This window comes from Petaurus breviceps, unplaced genomic scaffold, assembly GCF_028583685.1.
Source record: "Petaurus breviceps papuanus isolate PSGF00001 unplaced genomic scaffold, PetGlider_PUasm1.0 79, whole genome shotgun sequence".
In the NCBI taxonomy this organism is placed as follows: Eukaryota; Metazoa; Chordata; class Mammalia; order Diprotodontia; family Petauridae; genus Petaurus; species Petaurus breviceps.
Window position 1 is genome coordinate 14,418,390 of NW_027186523.1, and position 15,163 is coordinate 14,433,552.

The following is a 15,163-nucleotide window of genomic DNA, read 5'->3' on the forward strand; positions in this document are numbered from 1 at the left end:
ATTTAGTCATAAGTTCAGGATTTGCTGCTTATATCAACCAAAAGGTAATATATTTTATGTCATCTGTGACCTGCATATACTTCCTGGAGAATAAATTTTGATATGCAGGCATCTACTTTGTCGGTGACTAGGGCAGACAATATAGGGAAGATCCCCCAAAATAATTATGTTTCACTCATTCATTTAACCACAATTTTTAAAGCACCTACCATGTACATGCTAGGAATTGGGGAAGAGGAAGAGGCAAAGATAATATATAAGCCTTGCTCGCAAACTCCTCATCATATTACTAAACTACTTCTTACCCAATATGTGCCATAAAGACTATAAAAAAAATTAGGCTTAATTTATATTTGGAAAGTGACTAGTGAATTCAAATAAGAAAACTCACATTTTAAGACTTTTTTTAGTTTTAAGTGATAATAAAAAGACAAGTTTTATAGTTATTTATCATTAAAGAAACACTTTTATTTCAGCAACCCCAAAATAAGACACTATTATTTCCATGTTAAAAATGATGAAACTAAGTCAGAGAAAAGTTAAGTGACTCATCTTTGGTCATACATACAGTTATAATAAAGTAGCAAAGTCAGAATTTGACCCACGTGTCCTGACTAAATCTATGGGTCTTTACATCATGTCCCTTTCTATTCTATCATACTAGTAAATATCACCCCACTGGATTTTAGTGGGATTTACACTATTCTGCTACTTAAGGGTGGAGAGAGGAGGAAGGGAGAAGAGTTGGAAGCAGAGCCTGGAAAAATCAGGATCCAAAGGACTCTACATTAAAACTGTTTCCAGTCCTAACATAACACCTCTTAATCATCTCATTATATGCTTGTCTTGTAGGGGCCTGGAAATCAATAAAAGAAAGTTCAAACAATATACTGTGTGAATCTACAAATCTGTCTTCCAACTCCTTTTTCTGTACCCTGTGGACTCCTCTTGCATCAGGCCCAAGACACCAGGATCCACAGAACTGTCTTTTATTCCAGATTATTTTTGCAGTGTTCTGCCAACAATCGGCATGTCTTTAAAGGAAAAGCAAAAAGGTAGCAAAGACACCTCCGTAAGGCAAAGGAAGGCAGGTGGCGAGGAGAAGGAGAACATAAATCAAAGCCAAATGGAAACCTGCCAGCAACCCGGAAATCAAATTGTGTCAAAGAGAAGGTTTGCACAGGAAAAAAATAGATTAATAGGACAATGGATGGGTGAGAGGAATGACAAGAAATCTCAACAAGAATTAATGAGAAGTAGAGGAGGCTCCTAGAAGTACCTTGAATGAAAAGGGCCAGGTATTGCTCTGGGCTGGACTAACATTATAACAAGTTATATTGACATTTGCCTGAATAATGCCGCACGATCTACCTCAATTGTCTTTTTTTCTACCCTAGTGACATTCTGTGGGGGTAAAACAAAACCCAAAAGAAATGGGGTAAGAAGCTTTTGTATATTCAAGGGGCCAATTTTAGGTAATAAGTGTCTCCTTATTATCCGACATTTAGCAGCAAGTACTCCCTAAATACATAGCGATGGTAAGCATTACCATAGAGGCAGCTAGATAGCTCAGTGGCTAGGGCACTGGGCCTGGAGTCAGAAAGACCTGAGTTCAAATTTTACCTCAGACACTTATTAGATGTGTGACCCTGGGCAAGTCACTTAACCTCTGTTTGCCTTGATCCACTGGAGAAAGAAATGGCAAACCACTCCAGTAGCTTTTCCAAGAAAACTCCATGGACTATTGGTATGCTGTAATTCACAGGGTCACAAAGAATCAGACACACCTGAACAACAACAAAGCATTATCACAGCACTGCTAAAAAGTGAAATGGGAGCTCAAAGAAGAGCCTGAAGCATAACATTTATATCCCAGCCTGTTGGATCACAAGATGATAGAGAGAGGTGCTGAAACACAACTGTATGGTCTGTGATGAACTTTTGTGTCTCTGTGTCAGTGGTGAATACACAGATCAGTGAAGAACAAGCAGCAGGGCATATTTGATAGCAATATAACTTGAAGACGAACTGTTGTTAACAAGAAATGTTGGGGCCGCTAGATGGCACAGTAAATAGAGCACGCACCCCCACACCCCCACCTCCACCCCCCCGAGTCAGGAGGACCTGAGTTCAAATTTGGCCTCAGACACTTCACACATTTACTTGCTATGTGACCTCAGGCAAGTCACTTAACCCCAATTGCCTTGCCTTCCCCCCTCCAAGAGTAATAATAATAATAAATGTTTAACAAATATTTGCTAAAGTGAATAGATTAATATGTTTGATGGCTTGAATTAGTTCTGTCCTCCTCATGACCGCTGAGGCATCCAGGTGGCACAATGGATAGAACACTAGACTCAAGAGTCAAGAGATCTGGGTCAAATTCTGACTTTGTAGCTTACTATGACTGTGACCCAAGGCAGGTGACTTAACCTCTTTCCAGCTTCAGTTTCTTCATCTGTAAAATGAGGGAATTAAGACTCTATGACCTCCAGCTCTAAATCTATATTATCCTATGGTATTTAAGTACTTATGGTTGCATCACTGCAACCACGTTGCTGTACCTGGATGTGTTTAGTTAAAATGTACATGATTGTCTCTTTTTGTATCTGCATAACTATTTAATCACATCTGAACTTAAGAGTTTTAACATTCTCCCTATTCTGTTGCACTTTGTACAATAGATAATTATTCATGATTATGAGGGCATAACCAGAAAAAAAGACAAGAAAACTTTCTCAAGTGAGGAAGAAGCAATAAGGTATGGATATTTTAAGCTACATTCCAACTTTACCCTTTCTTAGGTACTTATTTACCCTTTAAAAGGTTCTCAATTCACCAAATATACAACAAGCATTTATATGTTAGATATTATGCTAAGTGCTGGGCATAGGAAACCAAAATTAAAAGCCTATGCTTTTAAGGTCTCACATTCTAATGGAGTTCAGTTAATAGCTTTAGTAGGCTTTCCCACTGTACTTCCAATATCTTTCCAATTACAGGATTATCCACATTTTTATGAATTGTTGAAAAGTGCCAGTGGCTTCAGAAATCCCTTGGAAAATATAGGATTCTATGCTTTTGTTATGTGACTTGCTCAAGGTCACACCCCTAGCAAGTGTCTGAGGTCATATTTGAACTAACATCTTCCTGACTCCAAGCCCTTACTACACAATCATAATGACAAGCTTGGCCATGAAACAGATGAGAAAAGGTACCTCCCTCCCTTCTTTGTAGAGGAAAAGAACTATGGATGTAGAAGACTAAATATATGGTCAGACCAGATGTGCTGGTTAGTTTTGCTGAAATACTTTCCCCTCCCCTTTTAATTCTTTGTTACAACGGATGGTTTTTCAGATAAGGAGAAGGAAGGCATAATTTTCAGAAATTAAGTGATATTAAAATAAAATCAATAGAAAATTTCCAGTTTCAGTCTTTTGCAAGTTTAAATTTCATACATTTATCCAGCCATTCTTTCGTTCGTTCATTTAACAATATTAAAATCGTCTTGGGGATGATAAATCCTCTTTAGAATTTAAGCTCTTTAAGAGTGAAGACACACGCACACAACACTCTATATCAGACAGTGACCTTGGAGCCTCACGAGCATTCAAAATAAATCAACGAAGATAAATTCGTAGCAAGCTTCTGCAGTGTGCCCGTGACTAAGCCAGACCGATGCAGCCTTCTGTGGGATACATCTGCGGGCACCCACAAGGCTTTTAAACTGAGTGAATGTGAAAAAAATAAAATGTTATTCAGTTGGTTCTACATTTTCACATGTAGACGACCTTGGAGCTACCGCACGGTGGATTTTGCGGTGGATGAGAAGAGAACAATTTGTAGGGCCGGGTGGGTGTCCATACCTCGGTGCCATTTACTCACTGATGATTTTTCTCTCTCAGATAAGTGCTTGGCTTGCTGGAATTGCAATCCTCAGGCAATCACTTTGTTACTCAGGAAGAAGAGGGAAGGAGTGGGAGGGAGATGCAACCAATACGCACCCCCAACCGCCCCAAACAATCCAAGCCAAACCAAACATCGACCACAAATCAGGCAGAAACTACCAGGATTTAAGACCTGGTTCCTTTTTTTTCCTCTCTCGTTCTTTGGCTGGGGGACGAGTGGTGCCCTAGGCGCAGAGAGATCGAGAAATGTTAGGCAAATATACTTTCTTCCGCGGTGCCAGGGGTCGAGGGGAAGGCAGTCACGAGCGCACCGCCCCCTCCCCGCCCCATCTAAGCCTTGGGCGGAGAGAGCCCTGGCCTTTCCGGCCTCCCCGGGTCTTGCTGGCTGGCCGGCCGTCCTCTGCCCGGGTTAGGGGCCGTCCCTGCCCCCTGGCACAGCTGCAGAGCGGGTCTGGTCGCCTAGGCGTCAGCAGCGAGCCCAGCTGGTCTACGTCCCTCTCCCGTCGCCGGGCTCTCCAGTTCAATGGCCGCCGTTCTTGGCCTGCTAGCCGTTAAGGCCCGAGGGCCCAGCTGCCTGCTGCGCTGGCCACGGGCTCTGCTGGCCTCCCGCACTTGCAGTCGGGGAGCGGCCGGGGCCAGGCAGCCTCAGCCCGAACAGCAGCTCACCATCTGTCGGCAGCTGGATGGCATCAGGTCAGGCTCGGCGGGGTCAGCGCAGAGCCTCCGCAAACAGCCCCTAGCTGTCGGTGGTTTTATGGGGACAAAGGCGGTCGTGGGCATCGGCTGCCCCTGGGCACCAGGAGTGTATGGGTAGTTCTTTGGATGGTGCCCCCCAGAAGCTCTTTGCCCGCTGCCACAGAAGTCGGGGCTGCAGAGCGGGCCGAGAAGCCTGCGGGGGAGGGGGAAGACAAAAAGAGGCCAGCTTTTCCAGAAGGGTTATTCTGGAGTTGAGCTCAGGTTCCTCATTCAATTCCTTCCATTTCAGGAATGGAGATGGAGCAAATGGGGGTAATATACGTAAGGAGATTTGCAGACCTCAAAAATAAGTATATAAATGTTAGCTCTTACTATTTGCCCCCACCAACATATCCTGGGGGCTGCACATTTAGGTGTCTGCCCGGCTGCTGTGTCTAACTGCTTCGGCAAGTATTTATAATCTGGGAGAGCTGAAGGGACGCTTGAGGAGTCCAGCCCATTAACTGCCTCCTGCAGCAGGGCAGACCTTGAACTTGCTTTGTTACATGCTAAAGGGATTTATGGGAGGGTGGTTCAGTCAGTCCCAAATACCTCGCATATCTATGGTCGAATTAAAAAAAAGAAAAGAAAAGAAAACACATACAAAAAAAACCCAAAACAAAACAAAAGCCAGACCTCAGTTGTAGGTGCTTCCTGGCCAAGTAACTATGGAAGTGCCCTCAGAGGAAGGCCTGTGACTTCTCAGGAAGTCCTTCAAAACAATGTTACTTGCCTCAAACAGCTTTGTCCAGTGTGTTCAGTGACATCAACAGATCACTCTTCATAACTTGCTCTGGTACTATGGGGTGTGTGCCCTTTACCAAGGTTACATTCCCTGTGTGGTGGTAGTTAACAGGATAAAATATGTACAGAATAGTACTCACTTTCACCCCACCCCCTTCCCATCCTATCTTTATATCCCTTTTTAAAAAATTCTCTTTAAGGTGCTCACAAGTACACAGTTGTTCCCCCACATCTAATCACATGGGTCTGTCAGTTAACCAACAAGCATTTATCATGTGCCTGGCTAAGCACTGAGGACACAAAGAAAGGGGAGGGAAAGAGGGAACTAGGCCATGCTGTAGATAGAACACAGGGTTTAGAGTCAGGAACATCTGAGTTCAAATCTGTTCTCACTCACTAATTATATGACCTTAGACAAGTCACTTAACTCTGCCTCTGTTTCCTCATCTGTAAAATGAGCTGGAGAAGGAAATGGCAAACCACTGCAGTGTCTTGGCCAAGAAAACCCCAGATGGGGTCATGGAGAGTTGGACACAACTGAAAACAGCTAAACAACTCTCAAGGAGATGGAAGACAACATACAACAATTATTTACAAACAAGACACAGGATAAATTGGAGACTGTCTCAGGGGAAAGGTAATGAGATTGGCAGAGGCATCTGGAAGAAGGTAGGACTTTAGAATATTGAAGGAAGTCCTCCCTCCCAAATACACCCCTTTGCCCAATGAGCCAGGGTTCCCCAACATTCCCAGTATTGGGGACACCAGGATATGGTTCACTACCCAAGATGTTTATCTCAACATTGATATGGTTGCATATGGTTTCCTTAAAAGGCACAAAAACTTAGGAACTGATATGTAATGTGAAAGGGAATGAATTCTAACTCCTCCATGCAGAATATCTCTGTTTCCTCTGTGTATTCAATAATTTGAATCCTGACTGTCCTTACAGAAGATCATAAGCTTGATTCCTGGCATAGCATCTGGGTGGTGACCAAATGGTTGGGTCAAAGGCTCTGACCTAAGGAGACCCACAAATGAACCGGAACATTTTTCTCTTCCATTACACAACTTGCACATCATAAAAAAAAATCTAGTTTCCATTTTAGAAACTCTGACTCAATCCCATTACTAGAATGTGTCTGTTCCTAGCAACGGGGTCTGTACACCATATTCCGGTAGCACCACATGTGTACTTGCCCTCATTTTGGCAGCTATGCATCAGTAGACCAATTAAGGTATTTTGTGAATCCATGGAAGTGTTATCACTGGTTTCACAATGTTTTCTACTAATGTATTGTACTATAATTTATTGACTGTGGTTTTAAGATTGTCAAGCATTTTGAACTGCATGTTTTGAAGGAAAAGTTGCATAATAAAAAATTAAGGCCAGAGTTATTTTCATTTACAAGAAAGTGATAGGAAGTATAGAAGGAGGCCTTTTCTGGTCTTCCCCCAGGCACCCCTCACCTCCCACACCACCCAACACCCACAACCCCCAGTCCTTTCCTTTTGAGATTTACCTCCCATTTATGTTGTATACATTTTGCATGTATATATTGTATGTATATACATATATGTTGTATGTACATATGTACAGTTCTTTACATGCTGTCTTCTCTAATTAATAATGTGAGCTCCTTTAAGCCAGGGACTGTGTTTTTGTATTTCTTTTTTCCCCTAATGCTTAGCACAATTGCCTAGCATGTAGTAAATGCTTAATAATGATGATTGACTGACTGATGAACTCAAAAGCTCTGGATTGGGAATCCAGGAGAGACTTGGATGAAAATCCTGCCCCTGACAGTTATGTGAACATAAGACAATTCATTTAACCTCTTGTCCTCAGTGTTTACATTTGTAAAGGGGGGCCTAATGTAGCAGTTACTTCACAGGTTTTCATAAGGATTAAAGTAGAATAATATGTGGAAAGCATTTTGCAAAAGTTTGACACACAAGGCCTGGCACATAGTTGGCACATTGTAAATGTTAATTGATTAATTATAAAAATGTTATCTATAATAATAATGGGCAGCGAGGCAGTACCTAAGAGTGCTGGGCCTGGAGTTAGGAAGACTCAGCTTCCTGAGTTCAGATCTGGTCTCAGATACTTAATTGACTGTGTAACCCTGGGCAAGTCACTTAACCCTGTTTGCCTCAGTTTCCTCATCTGTAAAATGTGCTGGAGAAGGAAATGGCAAACTCCTCCAGTATCTTTGCCAAGAAAACACCAAATGAATGACATCAGGAAAAGTTGGACACATCTAAACAATTAAAATAATAATGATGAAGATGGTTAATAAATATAATAGGTACATCAGAATCCCATTCATTTGGGAAAACATTATTAGTAGATATTTTTTATATTATGTTTTGTTTATTTCCTCTTAATTTTTGGAGACCATTGAGCACACAGCCAGTAATAAACACTGTAACCAATAAGCTAAAAAATGTGTAAGTAATAAACACTTTTTTTCATTTCAAAAGAATTGGTCATGGACTGAAGAAAAGGCAACCACTATATCTGTTAACTTCCATCCACTACAACACTTAATCTCACTTCAGTTTCTTTATGAAATTTAAAAAGGAATTGGTGAGGAGGGTTATACAGTTGATTTCTGAGGTCTGGTCCAGCTCTAAGCCTCTATGATTCTGTAAACCATTAAAATCTATTCTTCTTACTTGGAATAGCTTAGTTAAAAAAAAAACAAACTAAAACAATGCCTAAGTAGTCACAAAAACTAATTTGTTATTTGCAAGTCAACAAGTATTCTTTGTTGCTTAGTCATTTTTTAATTGTATTCAACTCTTTGGGGTTTTCTTGACAAAGATACTGGAGTGGTTTGCCATTTACCTCTCCAACTCATTTTATAGATGAGGAAACTTAGGCAAACAGGGTAAAGTGACTTACCCAGAGTCACAGCTAGTAAGTGTCTGAGGTCAGATTTGAACTCAGCAAACAGAACCTTCCTCACTCCATTTAGGGACTCAAATCTATAAGCCACCTAGCTACCCTTAAGTATTCCTTAATTACTTACATATGGTCAGTACTTACTTCTAAGCTCAAACAATGTGATTTTAGACAAAATAGTAAACCACTGTTTGTCAAATTTCCTTTCTTTTTTGTAAGATGGAAATATGAGACCTCTTTTGATAACATTACTTCAACCACACAAGACTTTTAACTTCAGCATGAATGTGAGAAAACTATCTATACTATAAATGACTAAGTAATATAAAATGCTCTTTTTTTTCTCCTTCATGACTTTCAGAATTCAGGTGAAGGTGGCAACTGACCAGTAGGAAGCAGAATTTTCTTCTATATGTAACAGGTTTTCTCCAGCAGTCACTGAGATAGGCCTTTTCCCTTTCTTTCCTGGTTCTCGGTAATAGCCTTACAGGCTTAATTGGAACAGAAGTTTCCTCTTATGAACAGTGCCATTGAAACTACTTCCATATTGATCATCTGCTAAGTACTACACAATGAATTTCATGCCTTCCTCTTAAAAAAAATTTTTTTTAAAAGACCCAGACTCTAGGCCAGAACAGGATGAGAATTAAAATAATTCACCAGCCAAAGTGCTAGTAAGACATACAGTCTTAGTTACTACCAGGTGGGCTCACTCTGAAATGCTCTCCTGGGGATGGGGTGGGGGGGAGCGTACAGCAACATGGTGCCTATTGAAAAGGATTTAGGGGGCTTGGATCCTTTCAAAAATTTTGCTTTGTGCCATGAAATTTACTTTGAGCTTATGCCATTGACAGGGTGGTGGTAGCCTTTTTGATGTTTCCTGAGGCAAGAATGCTTTTTTCTTCCAATGGAAACGTTTATAAGCAGCATCATGATATAGTGGGGGAAAGGGCTGGATTTGGAGACAGAGGACTAGAGGTTAAATCCTATTTTTGCCATTTACTTGAGGGGGAAAAGACCAGTTTAGCTCTCTGGGCTTTACTTTCCTCTCCTTTAAAATAAGGGAGTTGTCCCAGATGACTCAGGAGATACCTTTCTGTTCTAAGCTTGTGATCCTATGGCAGTTCTCTTGGCTCTCCCAAATGGAAATTTTGAGCTGAACTAGCTTAAGATCTGCAACACCTTTCATACATAGAAGTAAATAATGTTTATGCAAAACAAGAGGATGAACATCAGACCCATTTGAAGAGAACCATAAAATTGAAATGACATCCTGGAACTCCCCAAGAATCATTATTATTCTGATTGAACTGGGATTAATTCAGTCACCGATGGGGACGGTACCAAGGGATGTTATTTATGGAGGGACCAATTGCCCTACATTGCAGTGAGGAGTATGAAATCCATCAAAAAAGGAAAAAATAATAATAAAAAAATCTAGGTGGAGAGTGACAGGAGACTGATGTCAAATATAAAACAGTGAAATTGCATTTGACTCATTGCTGATTTCTGTCCTGTTTTTATAACAGCAATAATAGTCCATTTCTGCATACAGCCAACAAGATGATGATCAAGGTTATTAGAGTCAGCACATTGGAGTATCAGGAAACAGTGATCAGGCAACTTTGTGTGTACGAAGGCATTTTGTTAGATGATTTTATCAAGAGTCCTCCAAATATAAATTTGGTCCTTTTGTTCTCATATGTTAGCAGAATTCTGCTGAATTATAGGACTCCATAAAAAGGGAGATGAGAAATGCTGTTACGGAGGCATCCTGACAAATGTGCCAGTTTCTGTTCTCCCCTAGAATGGGTGATAGGAGCTCAGGGGAGAGGGAGGAGGAGTTGTGGTCATATTTGACTCTTTTCCTAACCTAATTCTGAAAAACAGCTGGAAGGAATCAGGTGAAGTAGCTGCTGTTTTGTCAGATTCTTTCTGTCTCCTGCCACTGTCATGCAAAAACTTGGAGCTTCTCAGCAGAGGACAATGATTTTAAAACTACTGTGCCTTGTCCTTTCCATGGCGGTGACAGCAAGGTTTCTGACAGGAAGCCCAGAGAAAAAGAGAAACAAATCAAGAGAGGCGGATAAACCCAACCCTACCTTTCAAGTATTCTTTTCCTTGTTTTGACTTGAGTTGTGACTCCAGCAAGTTGACAGCTACTCTAAATTGCAGAAACTAAGCAGTACCAGATTGGTTTTTTTTTCCCTTTCTTAAAAAAATAATTCCCAAATTGGAAAGGAAATTGGAGGGGTTCTAACTTGTTTTGAAGGATGCATGACCTAGTAATTATAAAATGTTCTTCACAGGACCATTATCTTGAATAATCCAAAGAAAAGAAATGCTCTGTCATTAGCTATGCTGAAATCTCTCCAAAATGACATTCTCCATGATGCAGAAAGCAAAGATCTAAGAGTCATTATCATTTCAGGTATTTTCTTAATAATAAGAGTTTGGTCTTGAGAGTATATTTACCTATCCCAGAGCTCTACTAGTTTCAGAAAAAGATTTATCTCAATTTGGAGGTTAACTTGGCAATTCAGTCATATTTAGATGGAGAATTTTTAAATGCTAATTTCTAGATGTGAAAAATATGATTGGGACCTTGGCAAAATTGTTATCTGAGCTATAGATTAGAGGATCGTTAATAATAAGCATTGATCAATGAGAATATTTCTTTTCCTTCTTACTGTTGGATGGTGTACATTGCCAGTTTCAGTAATAATGATCTCACTCTCAAATTTCAGTAGTTGGTTTGTAGGGCACCCTCAAAAGCTCCACTTCTCCCCCTGTCAAAAAAAAACTTTTTGGGGGGATGACTTTTTGTATACCCTAAGTTTTGTTTTGTATCAATAGTTAGCCACCAATCTTTATTTGAAGAATGTTAAGTAACTAGGTGATTTGTGTGGCATGGTGGTGTTAATGGTGGAAAGAGAATTTGCCATTAGAACTAGGTTCTCACATCCTAGTTTCGTCACTTTGAGCAATTCACCCCAAAACTCTGATATATCAGATGATTTGCCATCTTGGGAAAGGGGGAGGAGAGGGAAGGAGAAAAAAATTAGAACTCAAATCTTATAAAAGTGAATGTTGAAAATTATCTTTACTTGTAATTGGAGAAAATAGAATGCTATTAAGTGGGGAAAAAAACAGAACAAACAAAAATAACACCAAAAACCTCTGATACAAATGTTAAAGCACTATATAAATGTGAGTTACGGACATCTGCTATATGGACACGATGCGTAGGTCACCTACCTCAACTGAAATATGAGAGAATTGGGTTAGACAACTATTAATGTGCCTTCTAGCTTTAATATTCCATGCCCCTGACTTTAATAATAATTTATATTGATAACATTTATATAATGCTTTTATAAGTATAAAGTACTTGTCTCATTGTCATGACAGGCCTGTGAGATTAGTAAAACAGTGTTGTTGGTTTTTTTAATCCCCGTTTTACAGATGAAAAACCAGAGACCCAAAGAGGTTGGCTAACTTGCCCAAAGTCACGTAGCTAATGAATGGAAGTCAGAACTCAAATGTAGATCTTCTGACTCTGAGCCATATGCTCATTCTGCTCTACCTAGCACTGGCCATCCTGGTTGCTGGCCACTTGTCTGCTTGTACAGGGTGCCCAAACAGCAGTCCTGTTAAAGGCACAATAGTTTTCAGTGGAATTTCTTTTTAGTGACCTAATGCTTACAGAACAGTCTGTGCCTGGGAGTCTAGTCATAAAAGACTTGAGTTATAAATCCAGAAAATGTTTATACAGTCTTGTACAATGAATTTTAGTGGGGTGGCTAGGTGGTGCAGTGAATAGAGTACCAGCCCTGGAGTCAGGAGGACCTGAGTTCAAATCTGACCTCAGATACTTAACACAAAAACTAGTTGTGTGACCTTAGGCAAGTCATTTAACCCCAATTGTCCTACCTTCCCCCCCTCCAAAAAGCAAAACAAAAACAAGAATGAATTTTAGTTTTCCCTTTTTAAATTGTATACTTCCATCAGTTTCCTGTTCTGATTTTGCACATGATGTCACTTTTAGTTATCATTTTGTTTTTGTTCAGTTGTGTCTAACTCTTTGTGATCCCATGGATCATACTGTCTATGGAATTTTCTTGGCAAAGATACTGGACTAGTTTGCCATTTCCTTCTGCAGTGGACTAAGGAAAACATAGGTTAAGTGACTTGTGCAAAGTCACATAGCTAGTAAGTGTCTGAGGGCAGATTTGAACTCAGGTCTTTCTGATTCCAAGCCCAGTGCTCTAGCCACTGAACCACCTAACTACCTCCTTCAGTTATCATAGCATAACATTAAAATATCTGTTCAAGCCAGCAGATGGATGTCAGAATGTATCAGGTCCCAGGGCTCTATGAATATCTTTAAGTTAGTGTCAGAGAGTAGAAATACGGCTGAATTTCCTAAGACTGGCTTTTATATTTCTCTTATTTTTTTCTCTCTCCTTTGGACTTTTTTTTTCCCAGCTGAAGGGCCTGTATTTTCCTCTGGCCATGATTTAAAGGAATTAACTGATGAGCAAAGCCAGGATTACCGTGCTGAAGTATTTCAGACATGTGCTGAGGTGAGGTAACCAGCATTGCAAACTTGGAAATAATTATGGCAGTTTATTTTCTAGTTTAATTGTATTCATCCAGATCTTGCCTTTCTCCCTGGTGGCTCATGGCATTTCACAAACACATTGATACTCTTCCTGACATCCATGTGAGTCAGTAGAGCTTTCCCCCTTCCATAAAATAGAGAATTAATGTCACTTAGTCATAGATCATTTTGTCTGGAGTCTCCCATTAAGTTTGTGATAAATGAGGAGTAGAATTAGATCATCTGTACTCAGGCTGGTACCATGGAAAGGGCACTGAACCAGATCCCCTTTCCTCCAACTTCTAGTACCTCTCTCCTAAGATCACCTTGTATCAACTTGGTCTATATCTTCTATACACTTATGCATGTTTTTTATTTCTTCAGAGCCTAGCATAGTGCTTGGCCCATAGTGGGCATTTAATAAATTTTTGCCCAGTGACTGATTAGTTGACTGAAGTCAGGAGATGTGGGTTCCAATCCTGACTCTGCCATTAATTTTCTGTATTACCATGGACAGCTCATTTAACCAGTCTGGGTCTTAGTCCTCTCATCTGTATGATTCAGGGGTTGGACAATGATGCTACACTTCCTCCCAGCTCTGAAAGTATATGAGTGTCAGTCTTTGCTTCTAGGAACCACAGAGGATGCCAAAGTTTGTTTTGACCAAGTTATATAATTTTTTTTTTCCACATCAGGACTACTAATGATGGGGAAGATAGTATTTCTTCCTTTCTTTCCTTTAAGAAATTGAGAGTACAGGTGGCAGGATGGAAGCAAAGCCAGATGGAGAACCCAACTCCTTGTAGACACTCTGCTCTTTTGTTTACTCTTGAGGCTGTCTCAGTGTGCATGACTAACATGGAAAACCATTGAAGGCTTTAGTAGGAAAGGAGGGACAGGTCCTTGTTGTTGCTTTGACTTCCAAGAACTTATATCTCTAGGATTTCTTTCTGTTCTATTTGAAGTGCAGTCACCACTCAAAGGTAAAGATGAAGACTCAGAACTCCCTATGGCCTAGACTTGAAGTAACGGGGCCAATCATTGAAACTGTGCTCTGGACCTGGACCAGTGGTGTCAAACTCAAATGGAAACAGATCCTTGCAGCTGAATATTAATTTAGAAAACTACAAATTAATATTATCTATGTTGTATTATATTTTTCATTTATTTTGTTACACATTTCCCAATTACAGTTGGTTTTTTGTTTGTTTGTTTCCTTTGTTTTTGGTGAGGCAGAGGGGAAATGTGACTTATCCAGGGTCAAACAGCTAGTTTGAACTCAGTACCTCCTGACTCCAGGGCTGGTGCTCTATCCACTGTGCCACCTACTTACCCCACTCAAATACATTTTAATGAGTTTGATACCTCTGCCTTGGACAACCACCTTCTCCCTACTTCTCTCTCTTAACATGTTTTCCCTAATCTGCTGGGGACTAGAAGTACCTAGTATTCATTTGGCGTTTGTTTGCCTGATTTATATTCTGTAAGCTATTTATTTAAAGGGGAAGTTGCATGATACCTTCCCTCTTCTTCCCCCCCCCCACCCCTCCACCCTGGAAACCAGCTCTAAGAGGTTGTCTTTTATTAAAAGATACTGTTCTCTTCCCAAAGAGGAATCATGGTATATATAGCACAGGGGTTCCTACATTTTTGTGTCATGGATCCCTTTGACAGTCAATAAAACCTATGAACCCTTTCCTAGAATAATATTTTAAGTGCATAAATCAAATCTGCAGACTTACAAAGGAAACCAACTTTATTGAAATATAGTTATCAAAAAAAATTGTTTTTTAATTCACAGGCCTCAGGTTAAGAACTCCTGGTAGTAAATAAAGTAAAACCCAGGGTTAAAATCTCACCTTAGACACTAACTATGTGATTGCTGGGCAAGTCACTTAACCTCTTTCTGTCTCCATTTTCTATTCTACAAAATGAGGAGGTTAGACTTAATGGTCTTGTAAGCCTTTGACTCTAAATCCATGACCATATGACCTACATGAGCTAAGGTCTCAAACTGGCCTCCCAGAGAAAGGAAATAAAATCATTCATTCTCCTTTAGAGGGTTAAAGCTCACATCTCAGTACGCTTCTTCTGACCCTCGGGTAGGCAGGTTACAAATAACTTAACACACAGCTTAGAATAGAGTGCTTGCCTCACAGAAAAGATGCAGTTCATAAACACACACCTGGACCCATTGCAGTAGGATGGGAGAAGGAACATATTGATTCCTTTAATACCATTTCTGAGGAAATCAAATTGTCC

The 15,163-nt window shown here is 40.2% G+C and overlaps 1 protein-coding gene across 3 annotated transcripts in view; it reads left to right on the forward strand.

Moving 5' to 3' along the window:
• The window catches only part of LOC138175834 (enoyl-CoA hydratase domain-containing protein 3, mitochondrial-like), a 132,845-nt gene that overhangs the window by 86,632 nt on the left and 31,050 nt on the right, over positions 1 to 15,163 (forward strand). Inside the window, exons 1-3 of one of the 3 annotated variants that reach the window (XM_069106388.1) lie at positions 3,694 to 4,601; positions 10,608 to 10,729; positions 12,787 to 12,884. In XM_069106388.1, coding sequence (XP_068962489.1) covers positions 4,432 to 4,601; positions 10,608 to 10,729; positions 12,787 to 12,884 — 390 coding nt within the window. In that variant the 5' untranslated portion in view covers positions 3,694 to 4,431. Of the gene's footprint in view, positions 1 to 3,693; positions 4,602 to 10,607; positions 10,730 to 12,786; positions 12,885 to 15,163 lie in introns of those variants that run through there. The other 2 variants (XM_069106389.1, XM_069106391.1) reach the window with 2 other exon arrangements.